The sequence below is a fragment of the Phocoena sinus genome, chromosome 13, assembly GCF_008692025.1.
Source record: "Phocoena sinus isolate mPhoSin1 chromosome 13, mPhoSin1.pri, whole genome shotgun sequence".
In the NCBI taxonomy this organism is placed as follows: domain Eukaryota; kingdom Metazoa; phylum Chordata; class Mammalia; order Artiodactyla; family Phocoenidae; genus Phocoena; species Phocoena sinus.
In genome coordinates, this window is record NC_045775.1 from 46,045,980 (window position 1) to 46,072,541 (window position 26,562).

At 38.7% G+C, this 26,562-nt stretch overlaps 1 protein-coding gene across 1 annotated transcript in view; it reads left to right on the forward strand.

Annotated features, from left to right (window-relative positions):
- EML6 (EMAP like 6) overlaps nucleotides 1-26,562 on the forward strand; it is a 355,810-nt gene that overhangs the window by 151,241 nt on the left and 178,007 nt on the right. The window contains exons 4-6 of the mRNA XM_032652246.1: nucleotides 3,949-4,017; nucleotides 11,696-11,881; nucleotides 16,246-16,381. Coding sequence (XP_032508137.1) covers nucleotides 3,949-4,017; nucleotides 11,696-11,881; nucleotides 16,246-16,381 — 391 coding nt within the window. The remainder of the gene's footprint in view (nucleotides 1-3,948; nucleotides 4,018-11,695; nucleotides 11,882-16,245; nucleotides 16,382-26,562) is intronic.

The following is a 26,562-nucleotide window of genomic DNA, read 5'->3' on the forward strand; positions in this document are numbered from 1 at the left end:
ATATCTCTTCCCTCTTGCATCTCCCTCCCTCCCACCCTCCCTACCCGACCCCTCTAGGTGGTCACAAACCACCAAACTGATCTCCCTGTGCTATGCAGCTGCTTCCCACTAGCTAGCTATTTTACATTTGGTAGTGTATATATGTCCATGCCACTCTCTCACTTTGTCACAGCTTACCCTTTCCCCTCCCCATTTCCTCAAGTCCATTCTCTAGTAGGTCTGTGTCTTTATTCCCGTCTTACCCCTAGGTTCTTCATGACCTTTTTTTTTCTTAGATTGCATATATATGTGTTAGCATACGGTATTTGTTTTTCTCTGTCTGACTTACTTCACTCTGTATGACAGACTCTAGGTCCATCCACCTCACTACAAATAACTCAATCTCATTTATTTTTATGGCTGAGTAATATTCCATTGTATATATGTGCCACATCTTCTTTATCCATTCATCTGTTGATGGACACTGAGGTTGCTTCCATGTCCTGGCTATTGTAAATAGAGCTACAATGAACATATTGGTACATGACTCTTTTTGAATTATGGTTTTCTCAGGGTATATGCCCAATAGTGGGATTGCTGGGTTGTATGGTAGTTCTATTTGTAGTTTTTTAAGGAACCTCCATACTGTTATCCATAGTGGCTGTATCAATTTACATTCCCACGAACAGTGCAAGAGTGTTCCCTGTTCTCCACACCCTCTCCAGCATTTATTGTTTCTAGATTTTTTGATGATGGCCATTCTGACTGGTGTGAGATGATATCTCATTGTAGTTTTGATTTGCATTTCTGTAATGATTAATGATGATGAGCATTCTTTCATGTGTTTGTCGGTAATCTGTATATCTTCTTTGGAGGCCAGAAACTATCAAACTCTTAGAGGAAAATATAGGCAGAACACTCTATGACATAAATCACAGCAAGATCCTTTTTGACCCACCTCCTAGAGAAATGGAAATAAAAATAAATAAATGGGACCTAATGAAACTTAAAAGCTTCTGCACAGCAAAGGAATCCATAAACAAGACCAAAAGACAACACTCAGAATGGGAGAAAATATTTGCAAATGAAGCAACTGACAAAGGATTAATCTCCAAAATTTACAAGCAGCTCATGCAGTTCAATAACAAAAAATCAAACAGCCCAATCCAAAAATGGGCAGAAGACCTAAATAGACATTTCTCCCATGAGGTTTTGATATAGCAGTCTATATATATACAAGATTGTTTTAAGTTGCTGGTGTCTTAATTTCAAATGCATTTCCAATATCCTGCATTTGTACTGTCCTCATGGTTGCTGGTTTGGATATCATATTTGTGTGTGGATGATTTCCTACATTTACTGTACGTTTGTTTGCCTTTACCGGTGTGCTTTCCCATTCGTAATTTTTTTGTTTCTAGTTGTGACCTTTTCTTTTCCGGCTAGAGAATTTCATTTAGCATTTGTTGTAAAGCTGGTTTGGCGGTGCTGAATTCTCTTAGCCTTTGCTTGTTTGTAAAGCTTTTGATTTCTCCACTGAATCTGAATGAGAGCCTTGCTGGGTAGAGTATTCTTGTAGGCTGTAGGTTTTTGCCTTTCATCACTTTAAATATATCATGCCATGCCCTCCTTTTTCAGGTAAATTGACTTCTTTTTCAGGTAGATTGACCATCTCTACTTCCCTTAGTTCTTCTGGGGTTTTATCTTGTTCCTTCATCTGGAATATATTTCTCTGCCATCTCATTTTGTCTAACTTTCTGTGTTTGTGGTCTCTGTTTCTCAGGCTGCAGGATTGTAATTCTTGCTTCTGGTGTCAGCCCATTGGTGGGTGAGGTTGGTCCAGGGGCTTGTGGAAGCTTTCTTGTAGGAGGGATTAGTGCCTGCCCACTGGTGGGTGGAGCTGCGTCTTGTCCCTCTGATGTGCAGGGCCGTGTCACGGGGTGAATTTATAGGCAATTGTTGGCTCAGGGCAACTTTAGGCAGCCTGTCTGCTGATGGGTGGGGCTGTGTTTCCCCCCTACCCCCACCACTGGTTGTTTGGCCTGAGGCATCCCAGCACTGGAGCCTGCAAACTGTTTGGTAGGGCCAGATCTCGGTGCCAAAATGGCAACATCTGGGAGAGCTCACGCCAATAAATATTCCCTGGGACCTCTGCTACCAGTGTCCTTGCCCCCACAGTGAACCACAGCCAACCACTGCCTCCCCAGGAGATCCTCCAAGACCTGCAGGTAGGTCTGGCCCAGGATCCTATGGAGTCACTGCTTTGCCCTGGGTCCCAGTGCATATGAAACCTTGTCTGCACCCTCCAAGAGTGGAGTCTCTGTTTCCCCCAGTCGTGTGGAGCTCCTGCACTGAAGTCCCACTGGCCTTCAAAGCCAAATGCTCTGGGGGCTCCTCCTCCCAATGCCAGACCCCCAGGCTGGAGAGCCTGACATGGGGCTCAGATCTCACTCCTGTGGGAGAACCTCTGTGATATAATTATTTTCCAGCTTTTGGTCTCCCACCCAGTGGGTATGGCATTTTATTATATCATGAACGTGCCCCTGCTACTGTCTTCTTTTTTGTCTTTAGGTGTGGAATATCTTTTTTGGTAGGTTCAAGTCTTTTTTGTAGGTGGTTGTTCAGCAGTTAGTTGTGATTTTGGTGTTTTCATGAGAGGAGGTGAGCGCAAGTCCTCTTACTCTACCATCTTGTTTCCTGCTCATACCTTGCGTATTGGATATTACTGTTTCTGCTGTTCCATGATCCCATTATATCTTATCTTGCAAAGTGGCTGAATTGGACTGGATCTATACATGAATTTCCTGTTGTTTTGCTGATGAACTGTACACTTTCCAGTTAGGAGTAGATTGTAAAAAGTACAGTGCTATCTAGTGAGAACTCTGTAATTTTCAGAGCCTAGAATGTTTTAATGAAATACTGCTTTTAGAACACTGTTCTCCCAGACTCCATAATTTGTATCACACAGTTTTACTCTTTATTGTTGACGACAGTATGAATTATTATTGGTTGCTTATGGGCAAATGATTATTTTCAAGATTATTTTAGTGACTAAAATACTTAGCCCATAGCACTAATTTGTATAATCAGTGCTTTGTAGTCTGCAAAATGATCGTACATACATTATCTTAATTGACCTCACAACAGAACTGAGATGGTGTCATTCATTCATTTTAGAGTTGATGAGGTTAAGGTTAGAGATGCTAAGACTTGCCTGAGCTCGCATAGATAAAATGGGTACTTGGACCTTATTCATACTTGGTCCTTAGACCGAGTGTTCTTTCTTCAGAGCTGTTTCTGTGGTCAGTACTTGTTCCTTTCTACCTAATCAAAGGTCCTCCTTCTTTGTCTGATGATTGGAGCAATAGCTTCCTACTTGATGAGAGGTTAGCAGCCTCTTTCTCTAGTCTAGTCTCTGCCCCTACAATTGGTCCTTCTTTCTATTAGAGCTTCACAGAATGTGGTCCATGGACCACCTGCATCAGAATCTCCTGGGCTGTGTTTTAAAATGCATGTGCCTGGACCTAATTTCTGATCCACTAAATCAGAATCTCTGACATGGGCTGGGGGAATATGCACTTTAAACAATTGTCATTCTCTTTGTTTTCATTGTAAAGCTATCTCAAAAGTGTGTTATTAGCATTGTGGAGAACCACCAAAAATTTGATCAAAAAACTATCCTAAATCATCACAGTTTATTAACCTTGGATGGACAAAGTTAAAAATGTGATACCAGTTCTCAATGATTGTGGTTAATTATTACTTATTCATTCAGGACTAAGGTAAGTAGATACAAGGTGCTAAAATGTGTATTAGCAATTCCTGACTCATCTCCATAGCCAAGTACTCCATTTGGGTAGGTAACATTGTGCTCTGAATGTTAGGATAGAGTCTTGACAATTGGACAGTATCTATAAGAAAGCAAAAACACATGAATGCTGAACAGAGCAACTTTTTATCTTTTTTAAACAGATTTTTGATATTTCCTGGGATCCATATCAGCCAAACAGAGTGGTTAGCTGTGGAGTGAAACATATAAAGGTAAAGTAGTTATTATAAAGAAATTTTGGTACCTTGTATGAAAATAATTCCAGATGTTTATATATATAATTTGGTGTTGAGAAACTGCTTGAAACTGCTTTTTGCCCTTTAAATTTGGAGGCTTCTTACCTGCATCTCTGATCCCAGAGCACACTAACATCAGCTGATGGGCCTCCCGTTTAGAAATGCAGTATAACAACAGTCAAGCAAAGTGCTCAGCAGGCAGCTGAAAAGGAAACTTTATGTTAATTAAATATTATACAGAAGGGCTTCCCTGCTGGCGCAGTGGTTGAGAGTCCGCCTGCCGATGCCGGGGACGCGGGTTCGTGCCCCGATCCAGGAAGATCCCACATGCCGCGGAGCAGCTGGGCCCGTGAGCCATGGCCACTGAGCCTGCGCGTCCGGAGCCTGTGCTCTGCAGTGGGAGAGGCCACAACAGTGAGAGGCCCGCGTACCACAAAAAACATATATATATTATACAGAAGACAGAAGACTCATAATACTTTTAGGATTGCATGTTTTAAAACAGTTCTGATTTTAATTTTGTGAATTAAGTTTTTTCATTATGAATGTTTATACATATTGCATGTCAAAACTTTTTGATATGTCAAAACTTTTTGATATGTTGATATGTTCTTTTAGAAGAAAGATGCCATGTTGTGTTGGACCTAGAAGGAGAGTGATATATGGTACAAACCTGCCTGGGACATTGGCTTTTAAATGCCTAGCTTCCTGTAGACTACACAGCCTGGAATATTACTAGTGGAGCAGGACCTGCCTCTGTCTATTTGCTCCTCTCTATTTTGTTACACAGGTAGCAAAATTAACACCATAGACATCCTTTCCTCTGACATAACAAAAATTTCTCCTGGACCCTGGGATACGGCCCAGGATCTTCTGTCTATAGGTTTGTAGATAATATAAGTTAAAGTCCATAAAGAAAAGAGTGTAAAAGGTTACTTGCTGGAACAGAGCATGTGTGGACCTCTGCTGCTACAAAAATAGTGCATTTCTGTGTGAACAGAGGAAATGTCTGTGTTACTCCTCCAACCAACTCCTCCTGTTTCCCAGTTCTTTTGTTCTTCTTTTAGTCTAGTTTTTCGTGATCCTTCCCATTATTCCTACTTAATGGTTAGAAAGGGACACATGATAAAATGCTCAGAAATAAACATAACAAGAAATATGCAAGACCTAATTTAAAAACTATTATAGAACTTTATAGAGGAATGTGAAAGAAGACCTGGGCAAATGGAGAGAGACAACTTTGATTCCGGACATGAAGTGTAAAAATGATAAATGCATTATTTATCTCCAAGTTAATTTATATTTAATACAAGTTCAATTAAAATCTTTATAAGCTTTATTGTTATCTGACAGCATTTCCCTTTAAGTTATTCTAAGTTAATCTATGAGAATGAAAGAGAACCAAGAACTTTGGCACAAAAAAGAATAATGAAAAGGAAAATGCACTACTATTTACTAAAGCATATTATGAAGTTTCAAAAATTAAAATGGTACAAGACTGGGGTAAGGATAAATAAAAACCAACAAAAAAGAAACTAAGCTGAGAAATAGACCTTAATATGTATGACAATTTAGAATATAATAATAGTACATCTGACAAGTGGGCACTAGAAAAATTTATTATTCTAGTTGTATGTCATTACTTCATAGCATATACTAAAATAAATTATTTATGAATTAAAGAGTTAAATGTTAAACTATACAATAGAGGAATATATATGTAAATATTTAATTTCTCTCAAGTTGGAGAAAGGTGTTTCTAAATGTAAAGGCAAATAAACCATAAAGGTGTTTGACACAAATAAACAGTCTACAGTAAGGAATAGAAGGGAGTTTTATTTCAACCAAGCTGAGGACTAGCCCGGGAGTGCAGTCTCCACCAAGCAAGAAAGCACTCTGGAGAAACATGGTTTTCAACACAGTTTTATATTTTCTCTGAACAAAGAACATACATACATCAAACATGACAGGGTACATTCCTTCAAGCTTTCAACAGAGATGTGTAGTTTCAGATTAGCACATACACAGAGAGTCAGCATGACCTTGACCTCTGGGAAGGGAACTTTGTCTTTGAAGGAGTACTAACATGGGCATCATGGAAGGGTAGGCATTTACTCCTATGTTCAAAGAGAACATTCTTTACTTCTGGATAATGCATTCTCTTCTTTAATGGTTAAAGCAAATGTACAATGTATGTTTTTTTTTTTTTTTTGGTACGCGGGCCTCTCACTGCTGTGGCCTCTCCTGTTGCGGAGCCCAGGCTCAGCGGCCACGGCTCACGGGCCCAGCCGCTCCGCGGCATGTGGGATCCTCCCAGACCAGGGCACGAACCCGCGTCCCCTGCATCGGCAGGCGGACTCTCAACCACTGCGCCACCAGGGAAGCCCCCTACAATGTATGTTTGACAGGCCATATGTCAGGCTGTTCTAGTTCACATAAAATTCAGGCCAAATCACATATAAGCCAGAATGGCTTCCCCACACCCAAATAGGTGAAAATTTCTTCCATCAAAGGATAATACTATAGATTCAACTATATAAATATTAAAATATTCTGTTTACCTTCTCACTACCCCCAAGAAACAAAAGAGGCAGACCACAAACTAGCAAAGTATAGGCAACAAGGCATAGAATGTTGGCTTGTTCTTGAAATATAAAGAATTCTAGCAAATCTATAGAATGGACAAAGAATGTCCACAATATTTTTATTTTTCTCAATTGTCTGCTAATAGACACATGAAAATGCTGACTCATTAATAATTAAGGAATAGACATTTTAAAATAACCATGTTTTTAATATATCAAAATGATGATCAAAATGTATCCAGTATTGGGAAAGATTTGGGGAATGAACACTCTCAAACCTTGCTGGTGGAAGGGTAAATGAGTATAGTCTTTCAGTCCAGAAATTTGGCAATACCTGTCAATTACCTTAGAAATGTTGATACCCTTTGAAACAGTAATTTCATCCCAACTTTAGTATATGTGGTGCCAAAGTAAGCACAGCCAGTAATGTCATATCTTGTTATTTATCCCATGGAAATTCTTAGGAGTATGAACCAAGCACTGGTTCATTGCTGAATAACTTACCAATAGCAAAGAAAACCAAACAAAAGATGACCTGAAACCCCCTAACTGCCCTCAGGTGGTTAAATAAAATATGGTATATCCATATGAAGAAATACTGTGCAATCATACGTCATGTTTTAGAGGATTATTTAATATTATTAGACATATTTAAGATCTATTTACAGTCTACTTCTGGGTGGGATAAATTTGTGGCTTTGATTTTTTTTGCTTTAAAAGTATATTTTTGTGTAGGAAAAAATTGGAAGGCTATCCCAAAACATTAAACAGTTATCTTGGGTAGTGAGTTGATAGTTTTTAAATTTTCCCATTATTTTAAAATTATTTTACAATAACATGCATTTCTTCCAAAATAAGAAAAAAGTAATGGAAACACAGGGGACAAAAAGATAAGTCTATAGGTTCTACTCTTCAAAGGTGTCACATGTCCTTAGGGCTTCATAAACATTTTATAATCCTTGTGCAGAGAGCTGATTTTAACCTGAGACTATGTTTGCTGAAATGGAGGCACTTTTTGCTTCAACAGTAGTTGGACAATCCTTCCTCATAATTTATACAGTCCAACTGAAAGACTAGAAAACTCATTAAATTTGATAAACATTGGTTGAGTTTGTACCATGTGATAGAATAAAAACTGACCCGATTTTCAGTTTGCTTAAAACTGAGCAATTAAAACATTGAAATAGAACATTCTGTAAGAGTGGCAAAACCAAAATTCTCTAGGGATAACAGAGAGATCCCAACTGGTTAGAGGAATGTTAAGTGGTTCAGGAAGGGATGCTATTTGAGCTGAGCCTTAATGGATAGGTGAGTTTGGTAGGGTGGGCTTGGAAGGCAGTAGAACCCAGGGAAGGGGTTGCCCTTCAGTCAGGAGTTAATAGGCAGGGACTGGTCACCCATCGAATCATAGGTCTGGGGAGCAGAAGGGTCCTTGGCCCTTTAACATGTTCACAGATTATCAACTTTTTCATCACCAAAGAACATCTTAGTTTTCTTTCCCAGGGAACAAATATTTTGAAAATTTTTGGCCATGAAATACATGGTAGCCGTTACATCTTAATTCCCTTAACAGTTTTTAATTAACCAAGGATATGTATCTGCTAGCATGAGTTTCTGATCATAACATATGGAAGAGGCACTGAGTTGTTCTTTCAGCCACAAGCAAAGAAATACATGAGCTCAAGATGAGCCGGATTCCATTATTCCATGGTGGCTCTCTGGAAGTCTGGCACCCTGACCAGGGAGCCTTCAGCCAACTTGCATATTCCACAGTGAGGAAGCCAAGACCTAGGAGGTTGTTTGACTTTGAATCCTGGTTCTGTCTCCCTCTACTTGATTCTGGGAAAGCTATTTTATCTCTGAGACTGAATTTCTTTCTTTCCCAAAAAAACAAAAACAAAAAAGACAGGATAAAAAGGGGGGTGGGGATAACTACCTCCTGAATTTAAGAGTTACATTAAACAGTGTATGGAACCAGTAGGGGCACAATAATATTAATTTCTTTTCCCATTTCCTAGGACTACAAAAATAGTGGCACAGATAAGATTTAAACTCCGTTTCTGGCTCCCTTTGACAAGCTCTTTTCTCTTAGCAATTATTTCTTTAATGATCTATCTTGGCTTAAGTCCCCACCCCCAAACCAGATTATCAAAGGTAATAGATTAGCTGCTTTAATTGATAGATTTGTCCAGTTTCCCTGTTTCTTTCCATCTTTGGTTAACTCCTTTAATCAGTTGATTCTAAAAGCAGAGGCAGATAGAACCCTGGAACCTCATTTGAAAACACTAAGAGCTGTTTGTCCTGTTAAATTTGTTAATTGTGTTTTGGCAGACCTAGGCATTTTTTTCTAAGTAAAACCAAGCATTTTTACCTCAAATGGAAGAATCTCCAAATGCAGATTCTTTATTAATTATGTCATTCTTTATTAATTTTGTTTAGAAGGAAATCCACAACAAATTTCAGCAGGCTTTAACAAATTATTTTCACTATCTGTATTTTCTACATCCAATTCCAGGACCCTCACCTTTTTTCCCCAAAGCTGCCTAACATCAAACGAATCATTCCAGTCACAAGGTGAATGCAGAATCTCTGATGCACTCCAAGAAATTTTTTTTTTTTTTTTTGCGATATGCGGGCGCCTCACTGTTGTGGCCTCTCCTGTCACAGAGCACAGGCTCCGGATGCGCAGGCTCAGCGGCATGTGGGATCTTCCCGGACCGGGGCACGAACCCCGGTCGGCAGGGGGACTCTCAACCACTGCGCCACCAGGGAAGCCCCCAAGAAAATATTTTTATGTGAAATTTTTGTAGCTAGGGTAAAATTCTTTCTCATTTTACAATCCCCAGTGTTTGGCAAACAGGCAAATTATGATTATCTGAAACGAATGCTTGAAAAACAGTAGCAGTTGAGCATTTTCTGCTTGCTTGGTTTTACAGGAAATGAGCCTACCAGGTTTGTTGGCTGTTATTGTTCTTTCTCCATTCTCTAGTCGCAGACAGAAGGGACCTCAGGGATTACTTAGGGGCAGATGAGCTCCCAAGTACCTGCCAGTTCTAACAAAATTTGCATTACAATCTGTGAATGGAGATTGGAGAAGATAAACAATGTGCTTTCATTTGATGTGGAGTTAATGGTGTGTTGCTACCCTAATCTGTCACTGTTTTCCAAACATGAAGTGCTTCTCAAGAAGAGATAATGTCTCAGATTTGCCATTTTCTGCAGAAATTCTCATGCTTATCCTGTCATTACAGCTATATATGCCTTTTTAGAGAATCATCTGATTATCTGGAATGTTTCATGTTGACATTATGTCATCTGACTGGGTGATTTCATCAGAAAAAATCTTTGTGTAGGGATAAGTCTCTCTTTTTTGTGGTTGTCCATCTAGAAATATTTCAACAACTCAGGCCGAAGTACACATCCCAAGTTAAAGGGATAATAATTACCAAATAGTTACGCTTCCTTTAATTTTCATGCATGGGGAGATATAGAAGGATAAATGTCTGCCTTAAGCATCACCATGTACCAGCAAGTTCTTTGGCATGTAGGTACAACCAGTAGTTGTTTATGTCTCATAGTTTGTTCAGTTTCAAAGTTAATACTTAAATGTTTTCCCAAGGCATATACCTAACTATCTTTCCCCAGATTGTTCTTATTCGTTTGATGTATACTTTAGTGCCTTTTTGTAAAATCAGTAATAGCCAAAGAAGCAAATCACCAGAGTTGATACTTAATGAGAGAAGAATCTTGTATAGTCTCAGATGATGGCACATCTTTCTCTCATTCTCTCCAAGGGCCACCACCTCCACAGCTGCCTGAGTCCTGGCCCTCCTGAGGGGTGCACCCATCTAGAACTGCTTCCTCCAATACCCAGCTACTCTGAGAGGACCATCATTTTTCCTCTCCTGCAGGCACAGAATATTAGGGTTGTCACTAATTTTTCCACACACATTTCCTGTCACTTGGATTCACCTAACCCTGCTCTCCTAAACCACGATGCAATTTCTTCCTCACCAATGATCCAAATCCTATTTTTGTTCATTCCAGTTAATTCAACATGGCTCTCTACCTTCAAATTTCCTTACCACTTGTATGCAATCTGAATATGCTGCCTTCAAATGATCTTTTTTGTTTTATATGTATCTTCTTCATTGGATTTAAAGTTCTCAAGGCAAATATTTCAATACTTTCTCATGTATAACCCCTGATGAACCTTTGGCAAGTCACTTATGCCTTCTTTCTCTCCTTTCCAAATGGGTGTAATAGTAATATCTGCCTTAGCCTATTCGTAAGGGTATTATGAAGATCAAATAACTAAACACATGTAAAGAGCCTTTATAAATTGTGAGAGACTACATACATGGCAGTAAAATTATACCAGTTCACATACTGAAAGAAAATATGTCAGTATGAAATACTTAATTTCTACATAACCATGGGAGTCTCCCTGCTGCTATCTATAAAGCAGCTCAACCTTTATGCTTATGGTCTCCCTCATAATAAATTAAGCAACTAAAACTGAAAAGCCTAGTCAATTATTTGGCTATATGAAATATAACTTAAATTTAGAAACATTTCTGAGTAATGTTTCTACAGTGAAGATTTATGTAATTTTTAGTTAGAAATTATTTCTAAAAGCATATATATATACGTGCAACAAAAATACCTAGAAGATATATCAACATGTTAACAGGAGGTTGTGAATAATTCCAATTTTCCTCTTTTCACTTTTTTCTGTTTCTAAACTTCTCTACGGTGAACCTATACTAGTGCTATAACTTGACAAGAAATTAAACAACAAAAAAATTAAGCATTTAGCAAAGTTTTGGAATGTTGGAACTTTGAAAGTTTAAAAAATATTGTTATAAGTTTTTTACTGCTAGTAGTTGGCTAAAATGTTTTGCAGTTCTCTGCCGTTGTAATAAAACAAGTTAAATTATGTGTATCTAGTGCACCTATAGTAAATTATGTAAAATGTATTGAAACATTAGCAAATAAATACCAATAATGAGATGCATCAGAATACTCTTTTTTTTTTGGATCTATTTATTTTATCACTTATTTTCTAGTTTTGGACACTATGTGGAAATGCCCTGACTGCAAAAAGAGGGATATTTGGCAAAACAGGGGATCTTCAGACCATCCTTTGCCTTGCATGTGCCAAAGAAGACATCACCTACTCTGGTGCTTTAAATGGCGACATCTATGTCTGGAAAGGACTCAATTTAGTCCGCACCATTCAAGGAGCACATAGTGTAAGTATTTCCGTATAGAAATTTGGGAATGACTTATTAAGTAAGTTAAAGTCACAAATCTCTGTATTTTTGCCCTGTTGCTTTAAGATCAGCCAGTTCTGCTGAACACTCACTAAACATTCATGAAGGATTTCCCTAATTATTTTTCTTCACCTGGAAGAAATTAATATTTCAAAAGCTTAATAACTTAATTCGCTTTCGTCTCAATTATCGATGGACTGATTAGTGTTGTAATTCAGCAGCAGCAGCTTGACAGAAACTAGAAGTATTTCATCGTCAGTTTCATCTTCTAAACCAGCATTTCTTTTTTTTTTTTTTGCGGTACGCGGGCCTCTCATTCTTGTGGCCTCTCCTGTTGCGGAGCACAGGCTCCGGACGCGCAGGCTCAGCGGCCATGGCTCACGGACCCAGCCGCTCCGCGGCATGGGGGATCTTCCTGGACCGGGGCACGAACCCGTATCCCCTGCATCGGCAGGCGGACTCTCAACCCCTGCACCACCAGGGAAGCCCAACCAGCATTTCTTAAACGTTAATGTGCCCACGAATCTCCTGGAGATCTTGTTAAAATGCAGGTTGTCAATATCACTGATGAACATAGATGCAAAAATCCTCAGCAAAATACTAGCAAACAGAATCCAATAGCACATTAAAAGGATCATACACCATGATCAAGTGGGGTTTATCCCAGGAATGCAAGGATTCTTCAATATACACAAATCCATCAATGTGATAAATCATATTAACAAATTGAAGGAGAAAAACCATATGATCATCTCAATAGATGCAGAAAAAGCTTTCAACAAAATTCAGTACCCATTTATGATAAAAACTCTCCAGACAGTGCACATAGAGGAAACTTACCTCAACATAATAAAGGCCATATATGACAAACCCACAGCCAACATCGTTCTCAATGGTGAAAAACTGAAACCATTTCAACTAAGGTCAGGAAAAAGACAAGGTTGCCCACTCTCACAACTACCATAAAACATAGTTTTGGAAGATTTAGCCAATGCGGTCAGAGAAGAAAAAGCAAGAAAAGGAACCCAAATCAGAAAAGAAGAAGTAAAACTGTCACTATTTGCAGATGACATGATACTATACATAGGGAATCCTAAAGATGCTACCAGAAAACCACTAGAGCTAATCAATGAACTTGGTAAAGTAGCAGGATACAAAATCAATGCACAGAAATCTCTTGCATTCCTATACACTAATGATGAAAAATCTGAAAGACAAATTGAAACACTCCCATTTACCACTGCAACAAAAAGAATAAAATACCTAGGAATAAACCTACCTACAGAGACAAAGACCTGTATGCAGAAAACTATAAGACACTGATGAAAGAAATTAAAGGTGATACAGACAGATGGAGAGATGTACCATGTTCTTGGATTGGAAGAATCAATATTGTGAAAATGACTGTACTACCCAAAGCAATCTGCAGATTCAATGCAATCCCTATCAAACTACCAATGGCATTTTTCATAGAACTAGAACAAAAAGCTTCACAATTTGTATGGAAACACAAAAGACCCCAAATAGCCAAAGCAAATTGAGAAAGAAAAATGGAGCTGGAGGAGTCAGGCTTCCTGACTTCAGACTATACTGTAAAGCTACAGTAATCAAGACAGTATGGTACTGGCACAAAAACAGATTATAGATCAATGGAACAGAATAGAAAGGCCAGAGATAAACCCACATACATATGGCCACCTTATCTTTGATAAAGGAGGCAAGAATATACAATGGAGAAAAGACAGCCTCTTCAGTAAGTGGTGCTGGGACAACTGGACAGCTACATGTAAAAGAATGAAATTAGAATACTCCCTAACACCATACACAAAAATAAAATGGATTAAAGACCTGAACGTAAGACCAGACACTATAAAACTCTTAGAGGAAAACATAGGCGGAATATTCTATGACATAAATCACAGCAAGATCCTTTTTGACCCACCTCCTAGAGAAATGGAAATAAAAACAAAAATAAACAAATGGGACCTAATGAAACTTAAAAGCTTTTGCACAGCAAAGGAAACCACAAACAAGACAAAAAGACAACCCTTATAATGGGTGAAAATATTTGTAAACGAAGCAACTGACAAAGGATTAATCTCCAGAATATACAAGCAACTTATGAAGCTCAATACCAAAAAACAAACAACCCAATCCAAAAATGGGCAGAAGACCTAAATCGACATTTCTCCAGAGAAGATATACAGATTGCCAACAAACACATGAAAGGATGCTCAACATCACTAATCATTAGAGAAATGCAAATTAAAAGTACAATGAGGTATTACCTCACACCGGCCAGAATGGCCATCATCAAAAAATCTACAAACAATAAATCCTGGAGAGAGTGTGGAGAAAAGGAAACCCTCTTGCACTGTTGGTGGGAATGTAAATTGATACAGCCACTATGGAGAACAGTATGGAGGTTCCTTAAAAAACTGAAAACAGAACTACCATATGACCCAGCAATCCCACTACTGGGCATATACCCTGAGAAAACCATAACTCAAAAAGAGTCATGTACTACAATGTTCATTGCAGCACTATTTACAATAGCCAGGACATGGAAGCAACCTAAGTGTCCATCAACAGTTGAATGAATAAAGAAGATGTGGCGCATATATGCAATGGAATATTACTCAGCCATAAAAAGAAACGAAATTGAATTATTTGTAGTGAGGTGGATGGACCTAGAGTCTGTCATACAGAGCGAAGTAAGTCAAAGAGAAAAACAAATACCGTATGCTAACACATATATATGGAATCTAAAAAAAAATAAGTTATGAAGAACCTAGAGGCAGGACAGGCATAAAGACTCAGACATAGAGAGTGGTCTTAAGGACACGGGGAGGGGGTAAGGGTAAGCTGGGACGAAGTTAGACAGCACTGATATATATACACTACCAAATGCAAAATAGATAGCTAGTGGGAAGCAGCCACATAGCACAGGGAGATCAGCTTGGTGCTTTGTGACCAGCTAGAGGGTTGGGGTAGGGAGGGTGAGAGGGAGATGCAAGAGGGAGGAGAGGTGGTGATATATGTATACGTATAGCTGATTTACTTTTTTGTACAGCAGAAACTAATAGAGCAGTGTAAAGCAGTTATACTCCAATAAAGATGTTAAAAAAATGCGGACTGTTACTCAGTGGGTCTGGGATGACATTACTGCTGCTGGCCAGTGGCCCATATGTTGAATAGCAAGGGTGGAGACAGCTGTTATTTTTATAGTGGTTAATAAGGTAGATTTTCCTCATCCTGAGTGAGAGAGCGTCACCTCCATGTCCACATCACAGTTTCTTAAAATGCAAACAAAAACCACTGATAAATTCTTTTGATGGTCTGCTCTGTAAGAACAAGGACAAATTTGACTCTGGGCACTCTGCTGAATTCTGATATATATTAAAATAGTTATATGGCTGTGTCTATAGATGGTAAAGTAGAAATGACCAGAAGAATGGGGAGATGATGTGAAAGGTAAAGCCTGTTGTAATAAATGGAAATTTGGTAAAATGTTATCAGAAACTCAACAGACCTTTAGCTTCTTGCCCTATTACTATGAACCTGAAGAAAAGTTTCAGCAACTCTTAGCAAAAGAGCTATGAAATTTTAGAACTTTCACTGTCTTGTATGTTGAAGACCAATTTTCTTGGCTTCGCTAATTATGAAACAGCTCTTGAAACAAAAGGTCAGTATTGGTCCTCATTCATAAAAACAGCTGCGTTAGTAACCTAATTTCTCTTTACACTGGGTATTATGTCAACATTATACTCTTGTAACACATTTTCCATGGAAAAGCATCTTTAAGTTGTGAAACCACATCAGAGGTGAAGAGCATCTTCAAATAATGCTTAACAAGCTAACACAAATGTAATTTATGCTTCCATTTAGGCTCAGATGGTGCGTGCTTGAGCTCATCAGGATGCATTTCTGTCACCATTGTCCCTATAGAAGTGTTTGTGTTCCTAGCCCGCATATCTTTACTTGTTTTAAAAGGAATTTATATGAAACACCTCCACCGTTGTCTTTATAATGATTAGCTGTCACAGAAAGAAATGTATGATTTTTATATTTGCTTTAGCCAAGGAATTCCTGAATTTTTTTTACAGCCTGTTATTAGTTTAATCGTGGCAAAGGAGCACTTGAACTAGTCTGCTTTAGTGGTATTATGAATTTTTAATCTAGCTAAAATGGCTACTTGTTCTATTGCCAGGATTTCAATAGAGAGCAAGAGATTTGTTTTTTGTTTTGTTTTTACTTTGTTTTGTATTTTTATCATCAAGATCCAGCTATAATGACTGTTTAGAATGATTGCAGCATTGAGTATTATCTGCCTTAATCAACAGGCTGGAATCTTCAGCATGTATGCTTGCGAAGAAGGCTTTGCCACTGGTGGACGAGATGGGTGTATACGATTATGGGATACTGATTTCAAACCAATAACCAAAATTGATCTCAGGGAGACAGAACAAGGATATAAAGGTAACACATGTATTAATACTTACCCATAGATCTTAATGTGTTAAATACAGTGTGAAAGTCTGTTTCTATATTTGTTTCTCTTACCCCATCTTATACCATGAAGGATTTAAGGTAGTCTACATAAATGTAATGGATGCAAGATTAAAAGTATGTTGAATGTAAGTGAATACCCCTTTTTCCTAATTTGCACAAAGGTATCTGTATGTACAAGCAGTGGTCCTGCTGCAAAGATAAACAACATAATAATAAAACTACTGAGTGGTAACCTGAGAGATGGGACTTTCAGTTATAAAACTGGGAAGTTCTGGGTAAGTTAGTGACCCTAAATGTAACTGCGTGCAGCCTCTGAAAATAAATAAATAAATAAATAATAGGAAAAACAAGAGAAATTATTTTTTTAAAAATAGCTTTAGTGGAGTAGCTACCATAGTAGTAGGAGTTAAGAGCCCAGGCTCAGAGTCGGGGAGCCTGGGTTCAAATCCAAGTTTTACCTGTGATAGATTGGAGACCTTGGTCAAATTTGTTAACATCTCTGGGCCTCAGTTTCCTCATCTGTAAAATGGGGGTAATACCAACACCAACCTCATAGAGTTCTATGAGGATTAAATACACTTGCAGAGTGCTTAGAGTAAGTCATGGTGCATGGTCAGCACTCAGTAAATGTTGGCTACTGTTAACAATATGTTAAGTATGTGTACCAGAGAATACAAAGCAGTTTATATACATCTTTTTAAATTCTCATGATAGGCTTATTATCTCATTTTTCATATAGAGAATTTGACACTGGGAGAGATTAGAGTGGAAAATGTAAATAGGAAAGATAAGATGAAGTAAGTCACAAGTGACGTTAGTCCACTGAGCACATGTGGGGAGTTCTGTTCACGTGAGAATTTAGTGTCCACTTCATTGCATGGACAGTCAAGGCCCTCAAGTTCTCTGCCAGAGAACATGGGCCAATGTAACTTTATCCAGAAAAGTACTTTAGGCAGATATAAACAAGTAAGCGCCCATAAAAGCAATGTTAAAAATGCTAGAAAAGCAGCCAAAAATGTTTGACCTTGAACCGTGAAACTTCTTGGTGTATCCCTCAAGGTAAACTGGAAGCAAAACATATACTTAGATAACTCATGAGTTAACTTACTAGATGGGATTATTGACCATAAACTGGCTAGATGTTGGGGAGCATCAACCAGAAATAATGATTCCTTTCTGGCAGTCACTTTATCCAGCTCATCCCAAAATTTTATCACATAATCAAGGTATAAATTTTAAAGTGTGAGGATCAGGGCCTTGCAGGGGGAACCTGCTCTACTTGTCTACCTGATTCCCAGTCCCTGACTTCAGGCTCTCATAGGAGAGTTCAGGAGCCGGTTCAGAACAAGCATCTGTATAGCCAGGGATTTGTATTGATTGTACAAAGCCACCCCCATGGTCAGCTCCTATCCCCAGAGTCAAGGGAAGGTGGTCAGGAACACGTTCTGTTTTCTGTCAGTCTCAACTGATTCCCACACACACTTGCTTGCCAAGATCAAAGAGGATATAGGTGGTGCACAGTGGACAGAAGCACCTTAAGCAAGCCTGCATCCCATAGGTGTGGCCTGTAGCACCTGGGCTTATAGCTATCAGGGGAAGGATTAGCATGTATTTTTAGATGGATGGCCAGTGGGACAGTAGCCTGTATTTCAGGAGGAGTAGTGAACTATGCTTTTAAAGACTGGATAGACCATGCTGCTGTTCAGGAGCTGTGAAAATGGGTGCCGTTTTCTTGCCACCTTCTTCATTTTTGCAGTCTCAGCTCACTACCAGTACTCTTGTTTACTTCGTGTTTTACTTTAAATGGATGTGAATGCATCTCTTTCTTCTTTTTTTTAACTTCTCCTCATAAGCAATAACATCTGTGAAATTATGACTTTAATATACTGTTTATATATATATATTTTACTTGTTAAGGTAAGTTCTAGCTATTGGATTAAAAAATTTTGTCCATGTAGCATCTTCACCATCAGTGGCGCCTTTGCCTGTCACACTTTTGGCAACACTGTAACAGAAGTCTACTAGGTGCTATCAAACTTCCAAAGAATTGCCGGCATTTTTTCCAGCCCTTAGTGGAAAACAGGACAAATGTCTAGAGTCAAACGAATGAAAGGCTCGTGGTTGAAGTGTTGGTAACAACCCCAAATCTGGCTTACTCGTCACCCTCAACTCAGCTAGTTCTCGAGTCTGTGTGGACAGGGCCTTGCAGGGGGAACGTGCCACGATCCTGAACCACCCTCAGGGACTTTCTCTTGCCCTCAGCCGGGCCTTGGCGCCATCATCACACTGAAGCAGGGCCGGGGGGCCGTTGAGTTGAGAAGCCAAGTCTCAGAACAGGCCCTCCATGATGTTCTCTGAGACCAGCTGCCAGGGCCACCCTGTGACAGGGGTGTACTCTAGGGCACCTGAAGGTGGGAGTGAGGCCAGAGTGAGCTAGGAGACCCAGCACAAATATAAGGATTAAAATATGTAGGATTGCAGGTGAGGATTAAAAGTAGTTGAAATGTATACAGTTTTCTGTTCCAGCTCCCTCTTCAACCAGCCATTACCATACATGCCCTTGCTCTTCCAAACATTTGCAGACAGTGTGGGTTAAAGGGGAGTGAAGGAAAGACGGTGGGGAGAGGCTGAAACAGGAGGAAGAAGGCAAAACGGACAGGACTTGGGGTGTACTTTGTCCCACCTCATCCTGCCCTGCACACCACCACCCACCCGCCCCGCCCCCATTCCCCCCAAAAGGAGTCTTGACTTTTCCTCCACCTTCAGGCTCTGCCTCAAGATGGAAACAAAGTGCCATTTGAAAGGAGCCGATTCAAGCAAAGCACTGTTAGAACTAGTTACCAACCAGGGTTCTTGGCCTCCTTAATCAATGGAAATTGATAAGAGGCCAGTCAAGAAATTCAGGCAAGGCTTTATTGGGGCTCCTGCTGCAGTACGAGGGAGCAAAAACAAGTAACACGTTCCCTTGCTCCCTCCCTGAACGGGGGTAAACTGCTTCCTTATATGGGGTGAGGGTAGGGGTGGGTCCAGGGGTCCGGCCGGAGGGGTGGCTTAGGCGGTCTGCCCACCCCCTTGGCGGTGCTGTGTGCAGGGGGCATGCGCAGTACCCTGCTTTTCCTCTGGGCTGGTCAGAAGTGGCAGTTGGGTTTTTGGTCTTCTTGTGTCTTGTTGTTCATAATTTAGCCCAACTGTGCACGCACACAGTTATTTTTAGTTCCTTATAGTTTATTTGTATTTTGTTGCTGGAGGAGACTGTCCAGGTGCAAGCGCTGCAGCAAAGGGTCCCAGGGTTTCAGGTCCAAGCCTGTCTTACTACTTTGCTCTCAATTTGGACATGAAGCTACATGTATGGACGGTTTTATTCTAGTAAAAATTTCTTGATATGAATGAGCCTTCTTCGATATTTTTGCTGTTTGTATAGCAATGACTCTTGAATTCATTTCTGTGGAAATATAGTAACTTCTCATATTACTCAAACAACTATTTAAATAAATTTAGCAAGAGAATTAATTATGGCCATGTCCCAATTCCCATGACATAGTACCGATATTCTGTAGTCCTTAAATTTATAAACTTACTAGTAAAAATTCAGAAACTGCTACTTAACGTTTGGTAATCTGAGTCTGTTTGTAACAACCACACTTACTATGGCACTGTTTCTACTGCCCTTCCTATAGACTTTCAGAAGATCTACAAAATGAATCTGGCCATTTCCAAGTTGTTTTATGTAAATATTCATAAGATTTACCTATATTTGCATCTTCTGATAACTATTACTTGCTAAAAAACAAGAAAGAGAACAGTTTTTAGATGAACTAAGATTAACACTAAGCTCAGGAAAAAAAACCCAAAATGATATTACAGCTTTATTATAAAGTGATGGTATTAATCAGTTTTCCTACATCTTTATAGTCAAACTTGAGCTAATTAAGACTTTGACTTCTACTGAAAACAATTAACCCTTCTTTAAATTGAGGGTGAACCAGCTTGGAGATAGGTCATTGTCATATCAACAAGAATCTGTACAGCCAGAGCTGATTCTCAGGGCTTCTTCTCCTCTCCCCAAGTCTTAGTAAAAGAAAATGGACTTCATAAGCCCAGAGGATCATTCCTCAATCAAAGGAATAGTAGTGTTTTATTTATACCAGTGACATACAACTTTTGCGAGTGGTGAGTCTGCAAACAAGTTTTTACTAACACTACATGGTGATATAAATCAGCGATCTAATTCATCCAGGATCCCTTATCTACAATTCTGAAGTCAAAAAACTCAGAATGCCAAAATGTATATATATTTTTTATGAGGGCAACCAACTTTTTTATTGTGGTAAGATATACACAATACACAGAATTTACCACTTTAACCACTTTTTCAGTAAACATATGAGTGCATCAAGTATAGTCACCTTATGCAGCCATCATGACCATCCATCTCCAGAACATTGTTCATCTTTCCAGACTGAAACATCATACCCATTAAACAACAACTCCCCATTCCCTTCTCGTCCTGGCCCTGGCAGTCCCCATTCTACTTTCTGTCTCTGTGAATTTGCCTGTTCTAAGTTGCCTATTCTTATTCTTGTATAAGTGGAATTATGCAGTATTTGCTCTTTTGTGACTGGCTTATTTCTCTTAGAATAATGTCTTCAAGGTTCATCCATGTTGTAGCATGTGTCAGAATTTCCTTTGTTCTTAAGGCTGAATAATATTTCGTTGTATACCACATTTTGTTTATCCGTTTATCTGTTAAGGGATACTTGGGTTGCTTCCACTTTTTGGCTATTGTGAATAATGCTGCAATGAACATGGGTACGCAAATGTCTCTGAGACTCTGCTTTCAATTCCTTGGGATATATATCCAGAAGTGGAATTATTGGATCATATGGTATTTCTATTTTTAATATGTTTGAGGAACTTCCATACTGTTTTCCATAGCAGCTGCACCATTTTTATATTCCTACCAGCAGTGAACAAGGATTTCAATTTCTCCACATCCTCACCGACACTTTCTGGGTTTTTTTTTGGTTTGTTTTTTTGTTTTGCGGTATGGGGACCTCTCACTGTTGTGGCCTCTCCCGTTGCGGAGCACAGGTTCCGGACGCGCAGGCTCAGTGGCCATGGCTCACGGGCCCAGCCACTCCGCGGCATGTGGGATCTTCCTGGACCAGGGCATGAACCTGTGTCCCCTGCGTCGGCAGGCGGGCTCTCAACCACTGCGCCACCAGGGAAGCCCTGGTTTTTTGACAATAGCTATTCTGATATATGTGAAGTGGTTTTCAATTGAATTTCCCTAATGATTTTTGATGTTAAGCATCTTTCATAAGCTTGTTGGCCATTTGTATATCATCTTTGGAGAAATTTCTATTCAAGTTCTTTGCCCATTTTTTTTTTCACACACACACACTGTATTTTGAGATAAACTGACACCAAGCATTGTAAATGGAAGACCACAACAAAAGCAACAATGATTGCAATTACCAAACAAAAAACACACTCATACTATGTCATAATATTGACATCCAGTCCAGTAATCCTCCACTGTAACAGCTCCATTACTTTGCAGTGAAAAAAAAATTTTTTATTTCTGAGATATACATTTTAAAGTAATAACTAGAATTATGACTTATAACATTATATCAGACCATATAAGATTTTTAGAAATTTCATGTAATGTCATTTATATTAACATATTTCCATACAAATAACCCAAAGAAAGTTTAGTATTAGTTGTTTTTATTGTTTGTTTGTTTTTTTATACTGCAGGTTCTTATTAGTCATCAATTTTACACACATCAGTGTATACATGTCAATCCCAATTGCCCAATTCAGCACACCACCATCCCCACCCCACTGTGGTTTTCCCCCCTTGGTGTCCATGTGTTTATTCTCTACATCTGTGTCTCAACTTCTGCCCTGCAAACCGGTTCATCTGTACCATTTTTCTAGGTTCCACATACATGCGTTAATATATATTTCTTTTTCTCTGTCTGACTTACTTCACTCTGTATGACAGTCTCTAGATCCATCCACGTCTCAACAAATGACTCAGTTTTGTTTCCTTTTATGGCTGAGTAATATTCCACTGTATACATGTACCACATCTTCTTTATCCATTCGTCTGGCAATGGGCATTTAGGTTGCTTCCATGACCTGGCTATTGTAAATAGTGCTGCAATGAACATTGGGGTGCATGTGTCTTTTTGAATTATAGTTTTCTCAGGGTATATGCCCAGTAGGGGGATAGCTGGGTCATATGGTAATTCTATTTTTCATTTTTTAAGGAACCTCCATACTGTTCTCCATAGTGGCTGTATCAATTTACATTCCCACCAACAGTGCAAGAGTGTTCCCTTTTCTCCACACCCTCTCCAGCGTTTGTCGTTTGTAGATTTTCTGATGATGCCCATTCTAACTTGTGTGAGGTAATACCTCATTGTAGTTTTGATTTACATTTCTCTAATAATTAGTGATGTTGAGCAACTTTTCATGTGCTTCGTGGCCATCTGTATGTCTTCTTTGGAGAAATGTCTATTTAGGTCTTCTGCGCATTTTTGGATTGAGTTGTTTTCTTAATATTGAGCTGCATGAGCTGTTTATATATTTTGGAGATTAATCCTTTGTCCGTGGATTCATTTGCAAATATTTTCTCCCATTCTGAGGGTTGTCTTTTCATCTTGTTTATGGTTTCCTTTGCTGTGCAAAAGCTTTTAAGTTTCACTAGGGACCATTTGTTTATTTTTGTTTTTATTTCCATTACTCTAGGAGGTGGATCAAAAAAGTTCCTGCTGTGATTTATGTCAAAGAATGTTCTTCCTATGTTTTCCTCTAAGTTTTATAGTGTCTGGTCTTACATTTAGGTCTCTAATCCATTTGGAGTTTATTTTTGTGTATGGTGTTAGGGAGTGTTCTAATTTCATTCTTTTATGTGTAGCTGTCCAGCTTTCCCAGCACCACTTATTGAAGAGACTGTCTTTTCTCCATTGTATATCTTTGCCTCCTTTGTCATAGATTAGTTGACCATAGGTGCCTGGGTTTATCTCTGGGCTTTCTATCTTGTTCCATTGATCTATGTTTCTATTTTTGTGCCAGTACCATATTGTCTTGATTACTGTAGCTTTGTAGTATAGCCTGAAGTCAGGGAGTCTGATTTCTCCAGCTCCAGTTTTTTCCCTCAAGACTGCTTTGGCTATTCAGGGCCTTTTGTGTCTCCATACAAATTTTAAGATGGGGCTTCCCTGGTGGCGAAGTGGTTGAGAATCTGCCTGCCAGTACAGGGGACACAGGTTCGAGCCCTGGTCTGGGAAGATCCCACATGCCACGGAGCAACTAGGCCTGTGAGCCACAATTACTGAGCCTGTGCGTCTGGAGCCTGTGCTCCACGCAACAAGAGAGGCCGCGATAGTGAGAGGCCCGCGCACCACGATGAAGAGTGGCCCCCACTTGCTGCAACTAGAGAAAGCCCTCACACAGAAACAAAGACCCAACACAGCCATAAATAAATAAATAAATAAATAAAATAAAATAAAAATTTTTAAGATGATTTGTTCTATTTCCATAAAAAATGCCATTGGTAATTTGATAGGGATTGCATTGAATCTGTAGATTGCTTTGGGTATTATAGTCATTTTCACAGTATTGATTCTTCCAATCCAAGAACGTGGTATATCTCTCCATCTGTTGGTATCATCTTTAATTTCTTTCATCAGTGTCTTATAGTTTTCTTCATACAAGTCTTTTGTCTCCTTAGGTAGGTTTATTCCTAGGTATTTTATTCTTTTTGTTGCAGTGGTAAGTGGGAGTGTTTCCTTAACTTCTCTTGCAGATTTTTCATCCTTAGTGTATAGGAATGCAAGAGATTTCTGTGCATTGATTTTGTATCCTGCAACTTTACCAAATTCATTGATTAGCTCTAGTAGTTTTCTGGTGGCATTTTTAGGATTATCTATGTATAGTATCACGTCATCTGCAAACTGTGACAGTTTTACTTCTTCTTTTCCAATTTGTATTCCTTTTATTTCTTTTTCTTCTCTGATTGCTGTGGCTAGAACTTCCAAAACTATGTTGAATAATAGTGGTGAGAGTGGACATCCTTGTCTCATTCCTGATCTTAGAGGAAATGCTTTCAGTTTTTCACCATTGAGAATGATGTTTGCTGTGGATTTGTCATATATGGCCTTTATTATGTTGAGGTAGGTTGCCTCTATGCCCACTTTCTGGAGAGGTTTTATCATAAATGGCTGTTGAATTTTGTCAAAAGCTTTTTCTGCATCTATTGAGATGATCATATGGTTTTTTTCCTTCAATTTGTTAATATGGTGTATCACTTTGATTGATTTGCGTATATTGAAGAAACCTTGCATCCCTGGGATAAATCCCACTTGATCGTGGTGTATGATCCTTTTAATGTGTTGTTGGTTTCTGTTTGCTAGTATCTTGTTGAGGGTTTTTGCATCTATAGTCATCAGTGATATTGGTGTGTAATTTTCTTTTTTTGTAGTGTCTTTGTCTGGTTTTGGTATCAGGGTGATGGTGGCCTCATAGAATGAATTTCGGAGTGTTCCCTCTTCTGCAATTTTTTGGAAGAGTTTGAGAAGGATGGGTGTTAGCTCTTCTCTAAATATTTGATGGAATTCACCTGTGAAGCCATCGTGTCCTGGACTTTTGTTTGTTGGAAGATTTTTAGTCACAGTTTCGATTTCATTATTTGTGATTGGTCTGTTCATATTTTCTGTTTCTTCGTGGTTCAGTCTTGGAAGGTTATACGTTTTTAAGAATTTGTCCATTTCTTCCAGATTTTCCATTTTATTGGCTTAGAGTTGCTTGTAGTAGTCTCTTAGGATGCTTTGTATTTCTGCAGTGTCTGTTGTAACTTCTTTTTCATTTCTAATTTTATTGATTAGAGTCCTCTCCCTCTTTTTCTTGATGAGTCTGGCTAATGGTTTATCAATTTTGTTTATCTTCTCAAAGAACCAGCTTTTAGTTTTATTGATCTTTGCTATTGTTTTCTTTGTTTCTATTTCATTTATTTCTGCTCTGATCTTTATGATTTCTTTCCTTCTGCTAACTTTGGGTTTTGTTTGTTCTTCTTTCTCTAGTTCCTTTAGGTGTCAGGTTAGATTGTTTACTTGAGATTTTTCTTGTTTCTTGAGGTAGGATTGTATTGCTATAAGCTTCCCTCTTAGAACTGCTTTTGCTGCATCCCATAGGTTTTGGATCATCGTGTTTTCATTGTCATTTGTCGCTAGATAGTTTTTGATTTTCTCTTTGATTTCTTCAGTGATCTCTTGGTTATTTAGTAACGTATTGTTTAGCCTCCATGTGTTTGTGTTTTTTACCTTTTTTCCCTGTAAGTCATTTCTAATCTCATAGCGTTGTGGTCAGAAAAGATGCTTGGTATGATTTCAATTTTCTTAAGTATACTGAGGCTTGATTTGTGACCCAAGATGTGATCTATCCTGTAGAATGTTCCATGTGCGCTTGAGAAGAAAGTGTAATCTCCTGTTTTTGGATGGAATGTCCTATAAATATCAATTAAATCTATCTGGTCTATTGTGTAATTTAAAGCTTCTGTTTCCTTAATTATTTTCATTTTGGATGATCTGTCCATTTGTGTAAGTGAGGTGTTATAAGTGAGGTGTTAAAGTCCCCCACTATTATTGTGTTATTGTCGATTTCCTCTTTTATAACTGTTAGCAGTTGCCTTATGTACTGAGGTGCCCCTATATTGGGTGCATATATATTTATAATTGTTATATCTTCTTCTTGGATTGATCCCTTGATCATTATGTAATGTCCTTCCTTGTCTCTTGTAACATTCTTTATTTTAAAGTCTATTTTATCTGATACGAGTATAGCTACTCCAGCTTTCTTTTGATTTCCATTTGCATGGAATATCTTTTTCCATCCCCTCACTTTCAGTCTGTATGTGTCCCTAGGTCTGAAGTGGGTCTCTTGTAGACAGCATATAGATGGGTCTTGTTTTTGTATCCATTCAGCAAGCCTGTGTCTTTTGGTTGGAGCATTTAATACATTCACGGTAAAGGTAATTATCGATATGTATATTCCTATGACCATTTTCTTAACTGTTTTGGGTTTGTTTTTGTAGGTCCTTTTCTTCTCTTGTGTTTCCCACTTAGAGAAGTTCCTTT